Here is a 24785-nt window from a genome sequence, read left to right as displayed (position 1 = left end):
AAAACACTACTGCTTCACTACGCTGCTAAGATCCAGAGTCTACCATCACACCCAAGTTGGGAGTATCTCTATAATACTCGTTGGGATGTCTTCTATCACAGTAAGCCAAATGAAAATAGACCCGCCTCTCTCAGGATCAAAGAGCTTGTCCAGACTTGGAATGTCGATTTAAATGAAATCTTCCAAGACACAACTACACCTGTGGCTCCTTGGACATATGTGTCTGCCTCTCAAGATACATACTTCCTCCAGTGGGGGAAAAATATACCTTCCTGCAACATCAGACAGTTACATTCAGCTCATGCTACGGACAACCATGCCTGTAAAATTTATACGGATGGTTCAAAAACTGCGAGTATGGTGGGTGCTGCGGCAGTTTTTCCTTTATGTACAATTTCAGCCACACTACCGCTTGCTTGCAGCGTCTTCACAGCCGAATTATATGCCATTAAGTTGGCGCTTAGTAAGGTAATTGAGCTTTCCATTTCATCTGCCATAATTTACACAGATTCTCTTAGTGCTGTCTCTGCCATAATGACGAATTCCTCCATTTCTCACCCTACATTGAAACAGATTCATTCCCAGCTATATACTTGCAGTGTGTCCAATCAGTCAATTAGGTTTTGCTGGATCCCTGGCCATGCAGGCATTCCGGGAAATGAAAGTGCCGACTTTGCCGCTAAACATCCTCAACCCGCTCTCTCACAACATCCTCGGGTTCCTTTCTCTGATTTTAAGTCTGTCATACGCAAAGCCTGCTACAATAAATGGTCACAGACCTGGAAAAGTGAGCCTAACAATAAACTTTACCAGATAAAAGAAGATCCAAAGCTGTGGCTGTCTGGCTTCCGAAGAAACAGACGAGAGGAAGTTGTATTGGCAAGACTCAGAATTGGACATACTCACCACACTCATCTCTTTCTATTATTGGGTGAAAGCTCACCCCAGTGCCCATCCTGTCAGACGCAGCTTACAGTCCGTCATTTCCTGGTTGATTGTCCCTTACATTCAACCATCCGGTCAAACACTTTTCAGTCTCTCTCTAAATTGAATATATCACCTGATTTATCTAGCATCTTAGGAAATGAAGCAAATATTGAAGAACTTTTATTATATATAAAACATATTGGTTTGTACAGAAGCATATAATGTAATATCTAACAATATGCTTTTTGTCAATTAACGATGAAGAGACACAATTTGGCCTTAGTTGCCCTTGTGTCGTTAAACCGAACAACAACAACAACAGCACCTTGATAGTTTTGTTGCATGTACCTTGGGCTGCCTTGGAAAGTTGAAGGCAGAATTATCATCCTCCCTGCTGAAGTTTTGGTTCTGAGCTCCACTGGTAGATCTTTCTGATTATGGCATAAATAGTTTAATCTAGATTCTTCAGTCTTCACATAGGCGTCTACAGTGTATTGCTGAAATAATTTTCCACAGCTATAAATTAGGCCAAAACCAGGTTTCAATGCAAGTCTGTAAGCAAAGAATTGTAACTGTGTTACTCTAATATGTTTTGCAGCTCTTCTCTCTTCTGTGTGTTGTATTTCCTCATGGCAACCCTCCTTCCTCGCCATGTGGGAACAGCAATGGATACACCATAGGGGCTCCATTCTTGTTTAGCAGTGATATTATACATGAACATTTTGTAATTACTCCTGTTGACAAAGCTTCTTGCAATTATATGCAAGTCATATTACATAGAAATTATTAAAAATGAACTACAGTCTAGTAATACATATAAATACATAGCATCTTCCCCTAATGTAATAATCAGAAAATTAATTGCATTGCATAAAAAATTAAAGTATATAATAACCTAAAATATCCATTTATATATGGTATACCCAAATTTCATAAATCACCTATTGCATTTAGATTAATAACATCATGTAGAGATAGTTATGCTAAAATTCCAGGAAAAACATTAGAAAAGTTACTTAAAATTTATATTAAATAATGTAAATAAAACTATTATAATAAATAATAACTTGCCCGATTATAAATGCAATAAAAAATAACGATATTCAGCAAATACAAACATTTGACTTTAACAGTTTATTCACTAGTATTAATCTTGATAATTTAAAAGTCATTCTCCAGAAACTATATTTGGAAAATAAAAATGCTATAAAGGTTGATTTAACCTATTGGGATACTCTAATAAATTTATGCATCTTTAATAATTATGTATATGATGGAACATCGTTATACTTGCAAGTGAATGGCACCCCTATGGGAATTCCAGCACCAAGCATAATTGCAAACCTTTATCTATATTATTCAGAAAGAGCATTCCAAGATAACCTACTTATATTCAGATACGTAGATGATCTATGTGTGTTTAATTGTCCACATTTTGTTCAGGATTACAGTAAATTATATCCAGAAGAACTTGTATTAGAAAAAACTAATAGTTCTGATACTATAGCAAATTACCTGGATCTTCATATAGAAATATTCTATAATAATATAGATGTAACATATATAATAAAAGAGATGCATTTAATTTCAATCAGTCGCCTTACAAACTGGAGATCTAATATATCAAAATCAGTGCATGCTAATATCATTTTATCCCAATGTCTGAGGATTGATTACATTTGCAATAATAATAAAAACTGTTCATCAAACATAATAGCATTGTACAACAAGTTGGTTGATAATAATTTCCCCATCGCTTACCTGAAATACCACTTCAGGATACCACTTCTATATAATAAGCATAATTAATTTCAAAAATTTGTTTTCTGAACCCATTGGTTCAATATAATTGTCATAATTATGGATTTAAAGCCATGTATATATGTACATAGGATACACTTTGCTTTCTTGGTGTCTTACAGCGTAGAAAACTTGTACCTACTGGCTTGCAAATTACAGTGTATTTTTTTTTTTTTTTTTTTTTTACATAGTTAAATTCATTTAAGTTTACCTAAGTTCACACTGAGGTAACATGCAAATTCAGCTCAGGGTCCTACTATAGGAATGGGTTTGCGATCCCGGGCATACCCGGGCCACAACTTATATCTTGTATTGTCTTTAAGCTGTCCTACACTCTTTATTTTTATTTCTCCGAAATTATTAAGGCAATCTGAGGATGTAGGAGAAACTATTTCTTATCTATTTTTTCGTCTTTATAGAGTTCAGGTTCTATTATTCCTACTCCTTTAGTTTTTCTTCCTACTATCTGCATGTTTCTCTTTGTGTTAACTTAAATTTGATTGATTAATTAATTATTTATTTTTATTTACTACATTATGTCCTGGATATGGTAGATATGTAGTATGTATTATATATTTAATCTTATTTTAATCATTAAATTACGTTCTCTGTCGGGTCAACGATGATTAATATATGCTTATGTTTATAATTTACTTATTTTCTTACTTTTGACTCTTAAAATTTCTTGTGTGAAGTCACATTTACACAGTTTTAGAGTGTGAAAACATCCTGTGTTTGTGGGACGTATTATTTAAAAAAAAAAAAAGATAAATATCACTCTCACTATTATGAAAAGTTGGAATGGAAAAACATGGTATGTCTGTAAACCTAAAAAGCACTTTTTTTTTTTTTAAAAGCACTTCCAGAAGAAAATTTTTTTTTTTTTTTTTTTTTTTTTTTTTGTTCCTCAGTGTACTGAGTCACAAATAGTTCCCCCCCCCCTCTCCAATATGTTGACTAGAAGGTTCCTTTATAAATGCACCATAGCCACATCTATATTCATAATATAAATCTTGAGATGAATGTGTTGTATCCATGGGAATTTTCTAATAGACAACTTTTTTAAAGTATATATTTTTATATATACTTGAAAGATATATAAATAATGACATATATATCATATTTTATGGGAAAGATTATAGTAATAATAAAATAAATAAAAACATATATATATAATATATTTTTTATATACAGGCATACCTCGAATAACGAATAGGATGCGTTCCACGAAATTATTTCGTTAAGCGAAACTTCGTTTTCAGAGGTAAAAATACTATGGCCAGAATAGGGATATGTTCCTACGTAAAGAAAATGAAAAGCTTTTTTTTCGAACAAAGAAAAGTTTTATTAAATAAACATTCAACTTACATACAAAGTGAAATCACATTTTAAAATATGAGTCTAAAGTTGATTGCTTATGCTTTTTTTCTCTTTCATTTAACAATTGTCTATACGGAGTTATTGCATTTAACACTGATCGCTTAACAATAAAACTTCTTCCTAAATCAGGATCATTTTCACTAAAAAAATTTAAAACGTTTTCAATGTCATTTAAGCAGCTTTTTAAATCTTTGTTTGTTAACACTTTTTCGGCAGGAACTTCTTTAACTTCGTCTTCATTATCTTTGTCTTCGTTGCTAACAAGGTTTCCTAAATCTTCCACTGAAAAACCATCATCTTCTGCATTCAATAAATTTCTAACATCCTCTTCATCGACATTTTCGAAACCTATTGATTGAGCCATCTGGATAACTTCATTTCTAATTTCTTGGATGCTATTTTCTTCTTCTAGTACAACTTCTGGCCATATTTTGCGCCAAACTCCATTTAAGCATTTCTTAGTGACTTCTTTCCAAGAACTATCAATGTTTTCAATTGCATTTTTAATGGTGTAGTTTTTCCAAAAGGTTTTAACTGTCATTTCCTCTTTATCCTCTAGTTCAGTTAAATTGCTTAATGTTTGACGCAGCTTTAAATGATGCTATAACTCCCTGATCCAATGGTTGAATCAAAGAAGTTGTGTTTGCTGGAAGAAACACAACTTTGACAGGAATGCATATGTCCAACGTGTTAAGATCAGTAGGATGTCTCGGAGCATTGTCTAACAACAAAAGAGCTTTTTCTTCAAAGTTGTTTTTTTGACAATACCGTTTTACTTCAGGACAAAAGTGGTTAACAAACCAATCAGTAAATAACTCCTTGGTAACCCACGCTTTTCTATTTGCTTTCCATATTACAGGTAAATTCATTTTTATGTTACCTTTTAACGCCCTCGGAATTTCTGAATGGTAAACTAATAACAATTTTAATTTATAATCGCCAGAGGCATTCAATCGAAAGAGTAACATTAAACGGTCTTTGGCTGCTTTGAACCCAGCAGCTGGTTTTTCTTCAATAGAAATGAAACTTTTCGTTGGTAGCCGTTTCCAGAACAAACCGCTTTCGTCAACACTGAACACCAAATTTGGTGGAAAATTTTCACGTTCAATTATTTCCTTTAGTTTTTCTGAAAACTTATTTGCGGCTTCTCCTGTTAATTTTACACTATGAACCCTGGCCCGTTTTTTAAATTTCTCGAACCAACCACGAGAAGCCCAAAAGGTTTCCGTAATTTCGTCAGTTTGTTTAGATTTCAGGTGATTAAACTGGAATATTTTTTTTTTATGTTAAATGGGGCTTGAAATTGCGGACTTCGTTATATCGAAGCTTCGTTATCAGAGGTAACGTTAACCGAGGTATGCCTGTACATAACTTAGACATAACTTTTGTAGGTCTAAGTTATATTACATTAAGTTACATTACTTAATGTGTAATGTACAACTGTCATTCATAGTTAAGTAGGGCATATATTATTAGCCATATGGTGCAAGGAAGCCTGAGCCAAAAAAAAAAAAAAAAAATTCATAAGTAGATTTCCTTCTACTTATGAGAGTCATAAGTAGAAGGAAATCACCAAGAAAGAGAAATTATGATATCCAGCTCAGGACTCTGGGAGTGCCAAGCCCATTCTCACCAGATATGATCTCCTGTGGTTATTCTTAGTAAATTAGTTATTATATGCCATACAATCTTAACAGTTGCCTTTGGCATGAATAACAGCAGTAATTTTAAAACTTATAGATCTATGTATAGTATTAGATTTTCTTGGAAATAAATAGATTAAAACCATATCTTTTTTTTTTTTTTTTTTTTTTTTACTGCATTATAGTGTTTTCTGTCCTTAGTGTTTTTTAAATTACAGTCAATCTATTTAACATAGCTTGAATGCATGTGATGTATTTTCTGAAAATTTATTTTATTGCCCTTTATTAAGAAATAGACTTTTAGTTTAGATATTTTATTTATAACTAAATGTAGCTCATTCTGTGGCACTCATCTTAAATTCCTTTTGAATTACAGTAAACAGTTTGAACTGTTATTGTGCTGGCCACTGTCCCCTTAATCAGTTTAATGGCACTTGTGTGGCAAAACCAGGTAGTCAGTGTTTCAGTGCAGTACAAGGTGTGGTTAATGATGATGGACAGCTAGAAGTTGAAAGAACGTATGGTTGCCTTCCACCAGATGAAAGAGGATTAATGCAGGTACAAATTTTTGTGCTTTATAATTTGTGCTAATTTTATCTTTATTTTGTTATATAAATTTTGGTTAGTACATTTTTTATGGATAAATTGAAAAGAAATTTTAAAATTAGGTTGGTACATCTCAGTAACTTGCGTCAAAATTCATACTAAAATAAGCATAAGTTTTGCAATATTTTTCAGCAATGAATGATAATCATCTATCATTGAAGATAACTGCATAAATATTACAGAATCAAAACAGACCACAATTTCAACATCAGTATTCATTGTGCAGATTGAAAGTAGCAGTGTAACTAAACTTCATTGTGAAAAAAAATAAAAATAACTTAATTAACACAGGTGCTAGCTACTGTGTGGGAGCCAGTTTTGAACTCTGCTCAGTACACTTTTTTATTACTTAAAATTTACTAGTTTTTGTTATCTTATTATTTGAAATTGGTAGTGAAGTTATTATTATCTATTATCTGATAAAGTAGGTGCAGTTATTTCTTATTTGGCCAAGGAAATTTCTCAAAAATGTTAGTCAAGTAGGAGAGGCTTTTGCTACCATTGTTCATTGTATCGACTTAACAACAATAAATATTATAAAGAAATAAATATAAACATTTAATATTATTTTATATAATTCTGTAGGAGTATAGTTAATATTATAAAATGTTTTCATTAAGTTTTATAGATTATAAATTTATTATAATAGTATACCCATGATTTTATAATATAATTTTATAGCATTGTTCATACTATTTTTCTGTAAACTGGGAAAAGTGTAGTTTGGTATAGCATAGTGTTATTATTGTATTTGTGTATCTCTTAGTTTAGTGTTGTATTTTTAATTTGAACTAAAATCGTGCTTCATGACTAGAAAACAAAGGAGAAAGCTTGAGTAGAGAGAGTGATTTGGCTTGGGGGACAAGTATGTGCTACTTTGAAACATGCGTGTGAAGCCATGGTAGTGGGGCATGCTAGAGCCAAGGGGGAGGGGGATAATATTTTTCATTTTTTTTTTTTTTTAATGCAGAAAGTGAATGATTAAGCAGAAATTTTGCTTTACATGAGAATTTGAAGAAAAGGATTTACAACCTAGAAAGGACTGAAATGTGGGACCCATTGAGAACTCAGGTGCCCAGTTCAACAGCAGAATTGTCACAGACAGATAGCTTTTGTTCTGCAAGAAGTGGCTATTGTCAGTGACCTTGTTGTTAGGAAACTGAAAATATATTGTGCAAAAGAATAGAAGTAAGGTCATCTGTCAGGAGAAAAACTTAATGATGTATTTAGTCATAATCTTTTAAGAGTTATAACATATTCCTGTAAATAGGCCAAATATGTGATCTGAGGGTTTACATAACAGGTACAAGGTAATGTTTAGAAGAAGCTGTTGAGTTAGGATTAAATTTGAAAGTGTCTGGAAGTTTTCCCAGGCTTTGTAGGAAGGAATAAATGATGAGAGCTTTGTGAATCAGTTTGGTACTTGAGAGATTATGCAAGATTCATGCGGCAGAATTTTTCTCATCATGATCTGTACTTATACCGGGAGAAACTGTTTTTACAGGGATGGAATACACTTAAATAGAATGGGAATAAGAACAAATGCTATTGAGAGTTTTAGATGGGCCAGAAAACTGCTAGTTTTTTGGGGGTGGGATATATACATAGACTAATAGTTTAACAGCAACCCCAAGCAGAAGCAAATTTGATTCCAGCTATTGGAATGTATAGCAGCCTGGAATGTAAGGTAAGAGTGATTACAAGGCCTACTGGTTATCCTCATGTGTCAAGCAAATATATGGATACCAAGAGTTAAAAACAGATACACATATACTTTCTTATACATTAATGCTAGGAGCATAGTAAATAAATCCCACAAATTTTGAAGTATTGGTTAAGTCATCAAATTGTGACATCATAGGGATATCAGAAACTGGATGGAAACACTCAGTGGACTATGAATAATCGTCAATTTTTCAAATTAGAAATATACATTTTTGAACATTATTTAAATAAAATCATCACTGTCACACTTTATACATGTAACTGTTGATGAGAACATGAGAACAAAATATATTAAATAGTGCATTTTCTGCACTATTTAATATATTTGGCATAATACCAAGAAGTAATCTAGAATTGTGTACTTGGAATATCTTTATTTTAAAAGTATAGTGAATACAGAAATTATTACAATAGTGTATATAAGCACAAATTGAAAGCCTGAACAATGACAAAAGGAATTTACATTGATTTGCTTTTTACTGAATACAGTTGAAATGAAATCTTTATAGCTTAAAATGCTCATAGCATGGAAAGTTTTGAATATGTCTCACTGAAATTCTGAGGGAGAGGAGACGAGGCTGGCCTCATCTCCTCTCCCTCATGAGATGGCTGCGCCTGGAGAATCCCAGTGTCTTAGCTTCTGAACTCTGCATCTGTTCCCTCTGCCCTCATGACTTTTGCAGTTCTAAATGAAACTAGAAAGAAGCTGTGTGCATTTATATCAAGGGATGTCTGATAATTCCAGAAGTTACATCCAGCAGGTGATGGACCTCTGTTATGTGATGGAAGTGGCATTTCAGGAAGTAGTTCTTGAAAATGCAGTGTTGATGTCTAAACTTAGTCAAGTTTAGGCATCAACAAGGTGGACAAGAACCTCTACAAAGGACATATGCACAAGTGTTACAGCCAGTGCAAGAAAGTCCTAAAACTAAAACTGTTATAATCAAGGCAAGTACAGATCAATTTGCCATGAGTGAACAAGTAAAGAAACTGATAAAGACTGTTTGACCAGTTTTGCCAAATACTCGAGTAATTGCTATAAGACCGATCAGGGATAGAAGAGTTGTCCTTGAAGCTGCAACGGAGCAAGCAAGATATTGCTGCTATCACTGAGTGCCCACTAGTTCGGGATCTTGGCTTGGAGGCTTCTCAGGGCAAGTCCTAAAGTGGTGATTTTTGACTTAGATAAAAAATTGACTCATGAATCCTGCAGGAATTGTGGGAAATAAACCATGCAGATTGGGTGGTTTCCCAGAGCCACATGTGTTCTGATGTTAAAATTGTGATGAGAAATGAGGCCAGAGGGACTTCTGGCATAAATCTTGTTCTTGTGGTTACAGGGTGTATCAGGAAGATCTTGGTAGCCAGAACTAGAACTTTTGTAGATTGAGGATGTATTGCCCTTACAGTGCTTTAAATGTACGTCCTTTGGCCATATAGCGAGGTACTGTCGAGCAGATGCTTATTGTGGCCACTGTGCTAACCACGGTCATGCTTTTAGAGACTACAAAAAAGGCTTCACCTCCGCTCTGTGTCAACTGTTGGAGGAGGAAGATTTCCACTAGGCATGTTGCTGTTGATAGACTGTGCCCTGAGTATATCAGGGCATTAGATATACTAAAACGAAGAACTGATTATGGTGATTAGTATAGATCCAGAAGTAATGCCACCTCTGACGATTGAGTTTTCAGAGTGGGGTATTATATAATCGAATGTACTAAGAGATATGATCCAAGGCCTGGGTTACAGTGGTGTAAAATTGATTAGATAATGATTGGAGATCCTTAATTCTTGGGCCTCTGGTATCATGTTTGTATCCAACCTGGTGGGCTGAAGTCTGTGCTTTAATTAAGGTTTTGTTAACATCTAGGTAGAGAATCCTGGAACTGAATGGTGGAATAATATACATGTATATTATTCCACCCATTCAGTTCCAGGATTCACATGTATGTGAATCAGAGATTCCTATTGATATTGTGGGCTTATATGTAGCAATGTGAATGGTGTTGTTATAAGATTACTCTGGAATGAGCTTCCCTCTCCTGCTGGCTTGGGACAGGCCCCTGTGCTTAGTGGGACGAGCATATCTCACTCTTGATTTCCAATAGGTGGAAAATTTAATTTGACCAGTAGATAACTGGTTTTAAATGCACAAGGCATAATATATATGCTGTATAATATAACAGTAGTCTCCTCTACTAGAGAAGCGTTTTGTTCAAAGTACAGGGGATCCTCGTTATCCGAGGATAATTGGTTCCAGAATATTCCACTTAAAATGGCAACCAATTTTCGCAATGTTTATTATTTAAATAAAACTATGATAGTAGTGTAAAAAGCATTATCTCATATTGTGTTCATCCTTCACAAAGAGTTGCCCATGTATTGCACTATCACAAATAAGCAACGCCTCACTGATAGAGAAGACTGTTGTTGCTTATTCTTGGTCAGCACCACCACCCAGACGGCACCGTTTCAAAGCTAGTTGGCTTTTTATCGGTGGGTGGGCAGGTACCCTGGTATTGCAAGTGATGCATTACTTATTCGAAGTAGTACAATACATGGATAGCTCGTTTGTGAAGGATGAGTAGATATGGTGTATCTACACCGATATTATATAGTAATAGTTATGTACTTATACATAGTGAAAAATGGGAAAATAATTTTATTAGATTATAAAAGGTCGTTCTCACAAAAAAAATTAAGTGTTTGGCCAATTTTCTCAAGGGAAAAGGCTGTAATTCTTTAATTTTCAAATCCTTGTAACTGCGGCAACTCGGATACTAATGACTTCCTGTAGTGCAATGCCTGATTATATCTCACACTACGTGTGAGATATAATCAAACGATGCCGTTACACTGAATTTCTGGGTCAACTTTGGCGTATTTACACTGATATTTTATAGTTAATCTATATTGTATTTTCATTTCTGATTTAATTTATGCAGATTTCTAGCATATCCTTTTTTTTTTATTTTTGAGTAGTTATAGGATTTCCTATTATACTGTTAATCCCTCACCAAAGTATGTATTTCTTATTTTAAAAATATATAAATATAAGAAATACATACAGCAACATCTGTATTTCTTATTTCCTTCATGGGCCCATTACTTTAAAAATTTTTACTGTTCGTTTATTTTTTGAAAACCTTAAAACTGGTGTTTCTTAATTGTAGTGTAATTTTCTGATTTCTAATCATTTTCTTAATAATTTGAAAATAAAATGAGCACCATGCAAAGTCTTCTCTAACAATAGAAAAATCGTCTTTTGATAGAAGTGGTGTTTCACTGCCTCAAAAACTCCGATATCCACTTGGGTATGAGATTTCTGTACTGCTGCAAACAATCTGTGGTACTATGGGAAGTGGTTAGAGTTAATACCACAAATTGTTCTTTGCCAAGAAACGCATAAAATCAAAGGCAGTGCATCCAGTGACATGGGTGACCAGTACAATGTTCAGTCGGTTTGGTGTGACATAAACAGTAGGTAATAAAGATGAGAATGGGAGCGTGTTATAGACCTAATGGTGATGAGTATAATGGCCAGCTGTACAGACAGAGTGGAGCAGTAAATCAGAATGTCTTATAATGTATTTTAACTTTGCAGATATTGACTAGAATTGAGGGTTAGTTACTCACACAGCAAGACTTTTTTGGATTTCCTGAATGACTGTTTCTCTAACATGCTAGAGAGAAACCAATACTCTTCATCTGATTATCAGCAGTGACTCTTCGTGCATTAAAAATATGCAGATAAAAGAACCACTAATAGAGAAGACAATTGTGGCAGTGGTCATTGTATTGATGCGGGATTTTCTTAAAGATTTAACTATAAAGCCAAAAGGGGAACTTTTGCTTTTGTAATGGTGACTGTAGTAGGACCAACCGATGATGTTACCTACAGCAAATTCTAAGTGGACAGCATTCAGGAAGTAATTGTAAAAGCTAGCTTTTATACTAACTAAGATGAACTGTTCAAGCCTTAGACCTAAATGGATGAACTGATGAGACTGTAGCTAGGTGGGCAGGAGTGGCAGTGCTTAGCACACGCTTCTTGATTAGACCGGGGTTCGAGCCCGTGACCACCAAATACGGAGGATGCGGAAAGGTCAGGGAATGACCACTGCATATTCCCGGAGCAATATGGCCTTAGTTGCTAATGCTCCTAAAAACCAAATAACAAACAAACAAACTGATGAGACTCATGACAGAGAATAAGTGTATGAGATGCATATAAATTGTGATACAGAAGTGTAGATATAAACTAGTCTACAATCAAGTCACAAAGGAGGTTAGGCACACTAAAGCAGATTATCAGATCCTGTTGATTGAAACATTCACACCTGTCGAGCATGGATGCAGATAATGACTGATCAAGAAGAACTGCTTGAATTGATGATATGGAAGATAATGATTCGGGATGCTCCACTTTTCCCAGAAAATAAAAATCAAAACTTTACCTCCATCAACAATCCACTCATAAAAAGCAGACAGATTTGTCTTTCTCTTACAAAACCAAATAATGGAGCACATCATACAATGAAATTGCAGAGGTTGTCACAGCAACGTTATTGATATCTATGAACTAACTGGCCACTACAATCCTGTTGCTGTGAAACAAATTTAACACCTCAAATCTTCCCTTCCATCAAAAATTATATTATCTTCAGGCAAGATAGAGCTGACACCAGTAGTGCTCTCATGGAGGATTAGCCATACTCTTGGTTTCAAAAGAGTTCACTCCAGACATATTCCATTGCAAATCTCCTTAAGAGCAATTGTCACATGTATAGTAATTGGTATCACTTTGGCACTGGTCTCATTTTATCTTCTGCCTAATCATCCATATACTATTCAGGAACTGGAAAACCTTAATTTGCAATTACCGTCTCCTGTCTGTTTTTGAGACTTAGGTGAATGTCATCCTTTATGAGGTTCTCCCAAGTCAAATGGACATAGAGAGCTCATTGAAATGCTATTTGGCAGAATTGCATTTCATTGTATTACTGGGTTACCTCTGTAGTAGATCTCTTGACTCCTACCATTGTTTGGTGCATAATGGTGTTTAGCTGCCATTGCACCGTAAAACCTCCAATAACAACAACATAGATCTCTTAATCTGCTATCTGAATCTTTTCCCAAGCATCGAGTGGACAGTGCTTGACAATCCTCTCAACAGCAAAACTGCCTGCTTATATGTAAAATTCAAACCACCCATTCGAAAACAACAGAAACCCCAACACAACGGAAATTTTCCAAAGCAGACTAGACAACTATATTAGACTGGGCAAAATAAATCAGTCAAGTCTTCTGGTGATCACATAGTCTTTACCTGTTGATACTCACATCAAGTACCGTATTTCCCCACGTATAAGATGCACCTTAATTTTGGGGCCCGAAATTTGAAAAAAAAATGTATTACATAAAGTTATTGAACTCAAGTTTTATTCATCATAAAATTCATACAACTCATCACTGTCAAAACTCCCATCCATTAGCTTGTCCTCATCTGTGTCTGATGACGAATCACTGTCTTCATATATTGCCTCATCCTCAATTCCATCTATGGCATTTGAAATGCCACACTTCTTAAATGACTTGACAACGATCTCAATCTTGATATTATCCCAGAATCTTTTCACCCAGGTACAAACTTCTCGTATAGTTGGTTTCTTCACTCTTCCTGCTGGTGTCAAATTGTCCCCAGAAGACTTCATCCATTGGTTCCATTAGTCTCTCATGGCAGCTTTGAAGGGTTTGTTAATGCTGACATCAAGTGGTTGGAGCTGGGATGTCAAGCCGTCAGGTATGACGGCAAGTTTTGTTTTTTGCTCTGCAGCAATCTTCTTTGTGTTTTTTGTTATGTGTGCTCTGAACTGATCAAGCACCAATAGGGCAGGTTTGCGTAAGAGCCCACCTGGTCTCCTGCTCCAAACTTTCTCAAACCAGATCTTCATCCCATCTTGATCCACCCAACCCTTGTCATGAACATGGACAATCACTCCTTGAGGAATGTCTTCTTTTGGCATTGTTTTGCGTTTGAAAATCAGCAGAGGAGGCAGCTTGGTTCTGTCGGCACAACAAGCTAGAACAACTGTATAATGGCTCTTTTCATGTCCACTTGTCTTCACAGTTACAGTTTTCACCCCCTTCTTATCAACATTTCTGTTACTTGGGACATCAAATTGAAGGGGGACTTTGTCCATATTTGTAATCTGTCCCAACTCAAACTGATGTCTTCCGACATTGAATGACAAAACGATGAAATTCAAGGACCTTCTGCTCATAGCTTTCAGGCATCTTTTGGGCAAGTCTGGTGCATGTACGCATGCTTAGTCCATTCCATTTCATGAATCTGAAGCACCAATTGTGTCCTCCTTTGAAATCAGTAACTTCTTTTTCCATCAGCAATTCTTCTTGCCTCATGCTGAATCATCTTTGTGGACACAGTAATTCCAACTGCGCTTTGCTCCTCAATCCATATCTTCAATTCTCTCTCTAAATCAGGCCATTTTAGCTCTAATGGCCTTCTTCTGCTGTGGCGTTTTCAGTAGAGTTTCTTCTTCCCGTAGCCAGTCTCTGATTGTTTTCTCAGTTGGAGGAGGACCAAACTTACGTTCAGCAGCACAATTTCCATTCACTTTTGCAAACTGGATCACTTTTAACTTGAATTCAGTACTGTACGAAAATCTTTTCTGAGCCATTTCTGGGCAGAACGTGGCAAAACGTAACCTAATATACCAGTAACAAATGCGAAACAATGAGCACAAAGACAACAAGCGCAAAAAAGCGGGAAATGCAAGTAAAAAAAAATCTACAACCACTGTATAAGACACCCAGTTTTTAGACCCCAAATTTTTCGAAAAAAAAGTGCGTCTTATACATGGGGAAATACGGTATATCAGGATGCAGATACTAACATCTACAACAGCCTATCTCAATTACCCTGTCTTAAGTTACCCTATCCTATTCTTAACTGGAATGGGAAGGAGATTTCTTCTCCTGCAGAGCTTGAAAATGCCTTAGGAACTGTGTTCTTTGAATTGTCTGCCTCAGCACCATATTAGCTGCCATTTCGGAAAATAAAGCCGCAGCTGAAAAAATCCAAAAACTTAGCTTCAAAGCTACTTGTCCTTTACTCTGTAATTAACCACTCTCACTATCTGAACTGAAAATATCTATAAATGCCTCAAGAAACAGGAACTGCTAGCCCTGGCTAAATTTACTATGAAATCTTTATTCTCACTGCTGTACTTTTACAATCAAATTTTTTCTGAGCATATGTTCCCCAGTTCCTGGCAGCATTCCTGTGTCATAGATATCAGGAAAAGCTTATTCAATTCCTTTAAACTATAGACTGATTTCTCTAACCAGCTAATTAAGTAAAACTGAGGAAAGTTGTGTTCTATTGACTTACCTGCTACCCTGAGTCCCATAACATAATAATAATCAGTTTGGCTCTCAGAAAGACTAAAATTATCCTTCAATCCCATGGCAAAGGCTGAATCAAACATTAGAAATGCATTTATGAGAAATCAACATTATATTTCTTGATATAGAGAAAGTTTTTGATACCACATGGTGCTATGGATCCTAAGAGATTTCCATTTCGTTGATATGATAGGCAATTTACCATATTTTATTCAAAACTTCCTTTGACTCAGGTGTTATGTTTGATACAGGCAGGTTCCATCTCAAACATACAAGAAGTCCCATAAGGATCTGTTCTCAATGCTGCTTTATTTACAATACAAATAAACAATATTTGTAAACAGCATTCTGAACACCATTGCCTCGTATCCCTATGCTGTTGTTCTTACCATATCCCATCATTCCCAGATGTTGAGCTATGTTATGAGTTATGTTATGAGGTGTTAAGAGGAATCTGGAAATATCAATAAATAACATTGAACTGTGGATGGCACAAAATGGATACAGACTTAAAAAAAAAAAAAAGGGGGCCAAAAAGCAGCCTAAAAAAAAGGTAAACTGCAGCCATTATCAATCCACTTTAGGATGGAGGCCTCCTTAATGATTCATATTGAGGAAAATGGACCATAATCATGCCGGATCAATTTGAATTAGTAGATCAACCATATTTAGCTGTCAGGGACTTGAACCCCAGTCTACTCAAAGGGCATTTTGCTGGATCCCTGGCCATTCTGGCATTCCCTGAAATGAAAGTTCTGACTTTGCCACTAAACATCCTCAATCCACTCTCTCACAGTATCCTCGGGTTCCTTACACTGATTAGAAGCCTGTTATTCGCAAAGCATGCTCCGACAATTGGCCACAATTCTGGAAAAGGAATACAAACAGAAAACTTTACCAGATTAAACAAGAACTAAAGCTGTGGCTCTCTGGCTTCCTACAAAACAGACTAGAGGAAGTGGTGTTAGCAAGGCTGAGAATTGGACATACGCATCATACCCATCTCTTCCTGTTATTGGAAGAAAACCCCATCCCACTGCTCATCCTTTAACAGTCAGCTTATGGTCCACCATTTTCTGCTTGATTGTCCCTTATGTTCAACCATCTGGTCAAACACTTTTCAATCAGTTTCCAGGCTTAACACATCACATGATTTATCTCATATCCTAAGAAACAATGCAAATATTGAGGAACTTTTAATATACTTAAAATGTATTGACCTATACAAGAGTATATAATTTAACAAATGTAAGGATATGGTCATTCAGTTACTATGAATGGACATAATTTGCCCTCAGTATCCCTAATGTCATTAAACCCAATAACAACAACAAACTGAAAGAGGTTGTGCTACTGCATTCCCGCTCCTGACCACTTGGCTATGGAAGCTGTAAAAAGCAGCCTATCAAACCACAATCTACGACCAATAGCCCTCGCCGGCTGTTTAGGAAAATTATTAGAAAAAATGATAAACAAGAGACTGATTTGGTATCTAGAGGAAAATAACATCTACACAAACACGCAATGTGGTTTTAGACATCATAGATCTACTCTGGACCACCTAGTCAGGATAGAAGCCAACATCAGAAATGCATTTATCAGATCACAACATATGGTTACAGTATTTTCTGACATTGAAAAAGCTTATGATACCACTTGAAGATATGGGATCCTGCGAGATATGCACCATGCTGGACTCAGAGGCAATCTCCCTATGTTTATCCAGAACTTCCTTATGAACAGAACCTTCCAAGTCAAAGTACAAACTTCTTTCTCTAAAATCTACCAACAAGAAGCAGGCGTTCCACAGGGCTGTCTTGTGCCACTTTGTTTGCCATAAAGATTAATTCGATCACAAATCAACTCCCTCCTTCAGTTTCACATGCACTTTACGTTGATGACTTTAGTATCTCTAGTCAGGCACAGAACATGAGAACTGTTGAGAGACAATTGCAATGCACAATCAACAATATAAGTAAGTGGCCACTAGATAACGGTTTCAGACTGTCAACACAAAAAACAATGTGTACATTTTTGTCGCAAAATAAATCTCCATCCTGATCCTGAACTAAAATTAGAAGGCAAAAATATACCAAAGCAGCCGAATGCAAAATTTCTCGGACTAATCTTAGATAAGAAACTCACATTCGTGGAGCATATCCGAGAGCTGCGTAAAAGCTGTGCAAAACATCTGAACATACTTAAAATCCTTTCGTCAACAGCATGGGGAGCAGACAGATATTCCTTACTAAATCTATACAAAGCACTAATTAGATCAAAATTGGACTATGGACCCCCAGTGTACGATTCAGCACGGAAAACAGCTCTGAAATGGCTGGATCCAGTTCATCACAATGCACTGCATATAGCTACTGGCGCTTATCGTACCTCTCCCATATATAGTCTTTATGCTGAAGCCAACGAACCATCTTTAACTCTTAGGCGACAGCAACTCGCATTGTATTATACATTTAAAATAAAATCTATGCATGGTCACCCTACTTGGGAGATCCTCTTTGATCCACGATGCAGAAACATATATCAGAATCGCCAACAAAGCAAACCGACCCGTGGGAATTAGAATGCAAGACTTTTTGGCAGTACATAACCTTAATATAGACAAAATAGCACACATGCCAGTTCAAACTCCTCCACCATGGGATTCGCACATCCCGATATGCGACTTCTCCTTTCAGAAATGGAATAAAAAAGCGATACCTTCAACAATCTTCCAACAGTTACATGCAGAGCACAGAATTCAATTTCCTGACTATATTCCAATATACACAGATGGTTCAAAAACAGACACTTTAGTGGGAGCAGCAGTTGTATTCCCAAATATAACTTTAACACAACAGCTACCGAAAGAGTTCAGTGTATACACAGCAGAATTATACGCAATAAAAATAGCCTTAACTCATGTACAAGATAAGCATTATACGAGAAGTGTAATGTATACAGATTCCTTGAGTTCCTTACAATCCATGCAAAACATAGGTACATCCAAACACCCAATCCTTTGGCACATACGGCAAATACTAACTGACTGCGCCAGAAATGAACAGGATACTTTTTTCTGCTGGATCCCAGGACATACAGGGATTGCGGGAAACGAAGCAACAGACAAGTCAGCCAAAGAAGCCATACTACAGATCGGAGAGGATATATCAGTCCCGTATTCCGAATACAAGCCTGCAATATGGCGTATTTGCAAGTTGCAATGGCAAGAAACTTGGAATCAGCAAACTGTAAACAAATTATACCAAATAAAGCCGAATATTGAAAACTGGATTTCTAGCAGTCGAAGGTCGAGAAAAGAAGAAACAGCACTCAACAGGCCAAGAATCGGCCATACCCATCTTACACACTCATTTTTGTTGCGAGCAGAGGAACCGCCATGATGCCAGACTGCACAGATGTTTTCAACTTTCTTAAAGCTATCAATTTATACCACATCCTCTAAGGAAGTGGATATAAGCAACAGACACAAGAACGTATGAATCAGGTTAAAATGAATGATTGAAATCGAAAGTAAACACCCCTGAAACGCATCACACCTGTGAACTGGCGCATTATGACCCATGTAGTCCATGCGCCATTAAACCTCAATACAAACCAAACCACAAATCTATAAGCTTGCTTTCTTGCATCATATGCCTCTATTACTACTACTACTAGGTGCCTCCGTAGCCAGGTGGGAAGGAGCAGCAGTGCATAGCACACGCTTCTTGATTAGACCAGGGTTCGAGCCCATCACCACCAAATACGGAGGATGCGGAAAGGTCAGGGAATGACCACCACATATTCCCGGAGCAATATGGCCTTAGTTGCTAATGCTCCTAAAAACCAAATAACAAACAACAAACACTAGTACTAAGGTGGTCTGGGATTTTATCCCAGACCACCTTAGTAATAGTGGACTTAGTAACTGATGATGTGAAATGGATTCCTTTTGACATGTAGCATCAGCCAAAAAAAAATCATTTTCACACATCCATTCCCTCTAAAAATTTGTCCAGTTCCTCCTTGAATTTATTTAAGCTATCAACTTCCACAACAACAGATGGAAGTTTGTTCCAACAATCAACTACCCGCTACCTAAAGACAAATTTCTGCACGTCTATTCTACAACTGTCTTTCCTCAATTTGAATTTATGTCCCCTCAAATTCGTAATCTAAGCAAAAGGAAAAATCCCATCAGATTGAGCTTGCTCAAACCATTCAAGGCCTTATAAAACCTCATTCCTATCGCCTTGCAGGTACCTAGTCTCCGGATACTGCAATTTGCAGAACTTAAGCCTTTCTTGCTAAGCGTACCCCATCACTCCCCGCACCAATCTTGTTGTCCTTCTGTGTACTCGCTCAAGCAACTCTACATCCTTCCTAAAATGAGGCCTCCAGATCTGTACACAGTACTCCTCAAGGCGTGGCCAGACCATTGCCTTATACAAAGGGATAATCAGCTCCTTTCCCTACTAGCAAAATTCCTGTATATCATTGACAATACCCCATGACCTACTCTGACAGCCAGTCTGCAATGCTCAGAAAGCTTCATATCTGAAGCACAATTACACCTAAGTCTTTTTCATTTTCTACCACACTAAGTATTGTACCACAGTTGGTACTTTTCTCGGGAGTTACTTCTACCCATATGCAGTACTTTGCATTTGTCAATATTAAATTTCAATTGCTACTTCTCAGCTCATCTGCCCAGCTTTTCTAGATCCTCTTATAGTAGTGCTCTGCCATTACTGTCATTGACAACCCTGCCAACCTTTGTGTCATCTGCAAACTTGGACATTAAAGCCTGATATACCTTCAGCCTTAATAGAAGCATATGATGCAAGAAAGCAAGCTTATATAGCATCAGCCAAAGGGCGGGGAACCCTTCCCATTTCACCCATCCATTCACTCCAAATGTTTCTCTAGTTCTTCGTTGAACTTATTTTAGTTATTGACCTCAACTGCAACAGATGGAACTTTGTTCCAACTATCAGCCATGCACTGGCCAAAGGTGAATTTCCACAAAATATTTCTACAATTGTCTTACTTCAATTTGAATTTATGTCCAGTCAGGTGAGCAAGAGAAAGAATCCGATTAGCATTGAGCTTGCTCAAACCATTCAAGCTTTAAAAACCTCAAATAGATCACCTCGCAGGTGCCTAGTCTCCAGAAGATGCAATTTGCAGAACTTAAGACTTTCTTGGTAACGATTACCCTTTGTTCCACTCACCAATCTCGTTGTCCTTCCCTGAACTCGTTCCAGCATCTATACATCTTTCCTAAAATGAGGCCTCCAGACCTGTATACAGTACTCAAGGTGTGGCCTAACAATTGCATTATACAAGGGGACAATCACCCCCTTATCCCTGCTAGCAAAATTCCTGTATATCATTGACAAGACACCATGAGCTACTCTTGCAGCCTGTCTACACTGCTCAGATAACTTCATATCTGACTGCACAATTACCCCCGGGTCCTTTTCGTTCTCTGCTACCCTGAGTGTAGTACCACCAAGTTGATACGTTACTCTCGGATTACTGCAACCAATATGCAGTACTTTACGTTTGTCAATTTTAAACTTTATTTGCCACCTCTCAGCCCATCTGCTAAACTTTTCCAGATCCAGTTGCATTATCATACTATCATTACTGTCATTAACAACCCTGCCAACCTTCATGTTGCCTTCAAACTTAGACATTAACCCTGATATACCTTCATCAATATCATTGATAAATACCAAAAACAACAATGGGCCCAACACCAAACCCTGGGGGACTTCACTAATAACATTAGTCCACAAAAAGGAATGTCCATTGATAACCTCTATCAATTTGTACAGCAGACTTCCATGTGCCACAGTATTAAAAGCCTTCCTAAAATCCAAGTATATGATATCAAAATTATTTTTTGCATCCAGTTCCTTTGTGACCACATCATAGTATGCAATCAAATTTGTCAGACAAGACTTCCCTGATTAAAAATAACCCATGTTGTGTCTAAACTATAACTGCAGTCTTGTGTAAATGATCTTGCATCACTTCCTTAACCAGTGGCTCCATTATTTTCCCTGGAACAGAAGTTAGACTAACAAGTCTATAATAACTCGTGCCACCCTTTGATCCCGCTTTGTGATTTCGGGACACAGTTGCATGTCCTTTGAACTCCAGTGAGTCCAAGGACACATTCATAATTAATGCTAAGGGTTTGCTTACTTCCTTTGCTGCGTCCTTTAATATAATTGGATAGATCCCACCACCCCAGATGCCTTTATTATTTTCGATTTCAACAATTTCTCCTGTACTTTGCTCTCAGTTATTGCAAAATCCTTTAACCCCCTGTTAGAGTTTGATAAGCTTTTGGTGTACACTTCCCTAAAGACCTCATGTGTGAATGTAGATGCAAAATGTAGAGTTTATATAAGTAAAGAAGTCTTTACTGTTTTTCTTTGCATTGTTTGCCAAAGATTTCTTTTAATCTGTCTTTGCTTGCTTAATGTCCTTTGTGACTTGATTACAGACTATCTTTTATATACCATAGGCTTCTGTGTCTACTGATAATTTGTGTCCCGTGCATTTTTCTTCTCTGCCACTAGTCTTGTTAGGTCATCTGACATCCATTTAGGCCTAAACCTTGAACAATATTTCTTAATTGGTATGAAAAGCCTAGTAGTTTTTCCTTGAATGCTTCCCATTTAGAATTCTAAATGGGAAGCATTCAAGGAATTAATTCATAATCAGTTAGTCCCATATAGAATTTAAAAATCTGAGACCTCTCTAGTCACCTTTTTGAAAGCAAAAACCCTTCCTTTTACCCCTGATGGAAGTTACATCATTAAGTAAATTCCACATCAATACACTGTGATCACTGCCACCCAGTGGTTCCTTTATCTGCAGATTCTTAATGCATGAAGAATCACTGTTGATAATCACACCAAGAGTATTATGCCCTCTGGTTTCCTCTCGAACATGCTGCTGTAGAAAACATTCATCCAATAAATCCACAAAAGTTTTGCTAGTGTTTGAGTGACCAACCCACAAGTTCCAGTCTATATCTTGGAAGTTAAAATCCCCCATTATAAGACAATCCAATTTACTGGTCAACTCCATTTCCCTGTATCATTGTTTATAACACTCTCGTACTCACATTGTACTCCCCAAATTCCAATTCTTCATTCCTTATCTCTGTGTGTGTGACACCATGTCTTTGATATCCCAACAACATCAGCCTTTGATGTCTTTACCAGCACCTCAAATTCATCAACTATACTCCTAGCATTGGTGTGCATGCAAGTATACATTCAGCTATTCTTACTCTTAGTTACCTTAACACAACCCATGTATTTACTTGTTCCATGATGACTCCCAGCAGCCCTTGAAATCCCTAGTACCTCACTATCCAAGCTGCTGCTCATTCCAATATAAGCAGTGTGAGAATCACTTTCACCTCTGCCAGCAGCTACTGTTAATTAGTTAGTTTGTGTATTCCCCCAAGCTAGCAGTTTTCTGACCCAACTAACACTGCCTCGATAGCATCAGCAAATATTCTTGCACCATTTCTATTTTAGTGTATCCCATCCTGTAGAAACAATCTCTCCTAGGGCCGAATTGATTGACAAGGCTCTCATCATATACTCCTTCCTGTTGTGACTGGGCAGAATTGCAGACACTTTCAAATTTAACCTTAACTCACAACTTTTTTTAGCAGTGACCTGTACTTTAGCATTAGTAGAGGCATATGATGCGAGAAAGCAAGCTTATGCAGCATCAGCCAAAAAAAAAAAAACTCTCCCATTTCACCCCTCCATTCGTTCCAAATACCTGTCCAGCTCAGTCTTAAATTTATTTAGGCTTTCAACTTCTGCAACAAAAGATGGAAGTCTGTTCCACCAATCAAATACCTACTGGCTTAAGGCAAACTTCCACACATCTATCCTACAACTGTCTTTCCTCAATTTGAATTTATGCCATTTCAGGTGATTATTCTGGGCAAGAGAAAGAATCCCATCAGCATTGAGCATGCTGAAACCATTCAAGGCTTTATACACCTCAATCAGATCACCTCACCGGTGCCTAGTCTCTAGACACTGTAATCTGCAAAACTCAAGCCTTTCTTCGTAAAAGCAACCCTTCTTTCCTTTCACTAATCTTGTTGCCCTTCTCTATATTCGTTCCAACAGCTCTACATCCTTTTTAATATGAGGCCTCCAGACATGTATACAGCACTCAAGGTGTGGCCTGACCATTGCATTATACAGGGGGATAGTCACTTCCTTACCCCTTCTAGAAAAATTCCTGTATATCATTGACAAGACACCATGAGCTACTCTTGCAGACTGCCTGCACTGCTCAGAAAACTTCACATCTGCCTGCACAATTACCCTCAGGTCCTTTTCATTCTCTATGACTGTCAAATTGGATACCCTTGTATCACCACCAAGTAGCAGTTTTCCCGACCCACCTAACACTGCCTCAATAGCTTCAGCAAGTATTTTTGCACCCTTTCTATTTAAGTGCATCCCATCCCTGTAGAAGCAGTCTCTCCTGTTAATAAGTACGGACCAGGCTGAAAATAATTCTACCCCTTGAACCTTGCACAATCTTTCCAGGGCCGAATTGATCGACAAGGCTCTCATCATATAGTACCACAGAGTTGATACATTACTCTGGGGTTAATGCTTCCTGTATGTAGTACTTTACATTTGTCAATGTTAAACTTCATTTGCCACCTCTCAGCCCATCTGCTCAACTTTTCTAGATCCTGTTGCAGCAGCGTACTGTCATTAGTGTCCTTTACAACCCTGCCAACCTTCGTATCGTCCACAAACTTGAACATTAAGCCGGAAAGCCTGATATACCATCATCAATATCATTTATAAATACAGAAAACAACAATGGACCCAATACTGAACCCAGAGGGACTCCACTAATAATATTAGTCCACGAAGAGCAGTAGCCATTAATTACCACTCTGCCTTTTCCCACTCAACCATCCCTTTATCCATAGCAGCAATTTGCCTCCAATTCCATACTGCTCCAATTTGTGCAGCAGTCTTCCATGTGCATCAAAAGCCTTTCTAAGATCCGAATATATGATATCAAATTTATTCCCTGCATCCAGTTTCTTTGTGACCACATCATAGTATCCAATCAAATTGTCAGACAAGACTTACCTTTAACAAAACCATGCTGTGTCCGAGCTATTACCGAAGCCTTGTCTAAATGATCCTGCAGTGCTTCTTTAACTAGTGTCTCCATTAATTTCCCTGGAACAAG

General features: G+C 36.9%; 1 protein-coding gene across 1 annotated transcript in view; it reads left to right on the top strand.

The window, feature by feature from the left end:
- The window catches only part of tkv (serine/threonine receptor kinase thickveins), a 252170-nt gene that overhangs the window by 57737 nt on the left and 169648 nt on the right, over positions 1-24785 (top strand). Inside the window, exon 2 of the mRNA XM_090370593.1 lies at positions 6127-6308. Coding sequence (XP_090226719.1) covers positions 6127-6308 — 182 coding nt within the window. The remainder of the gene's footprint in view (positions 1-6126; positions 6309-24785) is intronic.

The sequence above is a fragment of the Mastigoproctus giganteus genome, chromosome 3 (assembly GCF_048544385.1).
Source record: "Mastigoproctus giganteus isolate SK-2022 chromosome 3, ASM4854438v1, whole genome shotgun sequence".
NCBI lineage: Eukaryota > Metazoa > Arthropoda > Arachnida > Uropygi > Thelyphonidae > Mastigoproctus > Mastigoproctus giganteus.
Note: the sequence above shows the minus strand (reverse complement) of the source record. Positions and strands in the feature narration are given on the sequence as shown.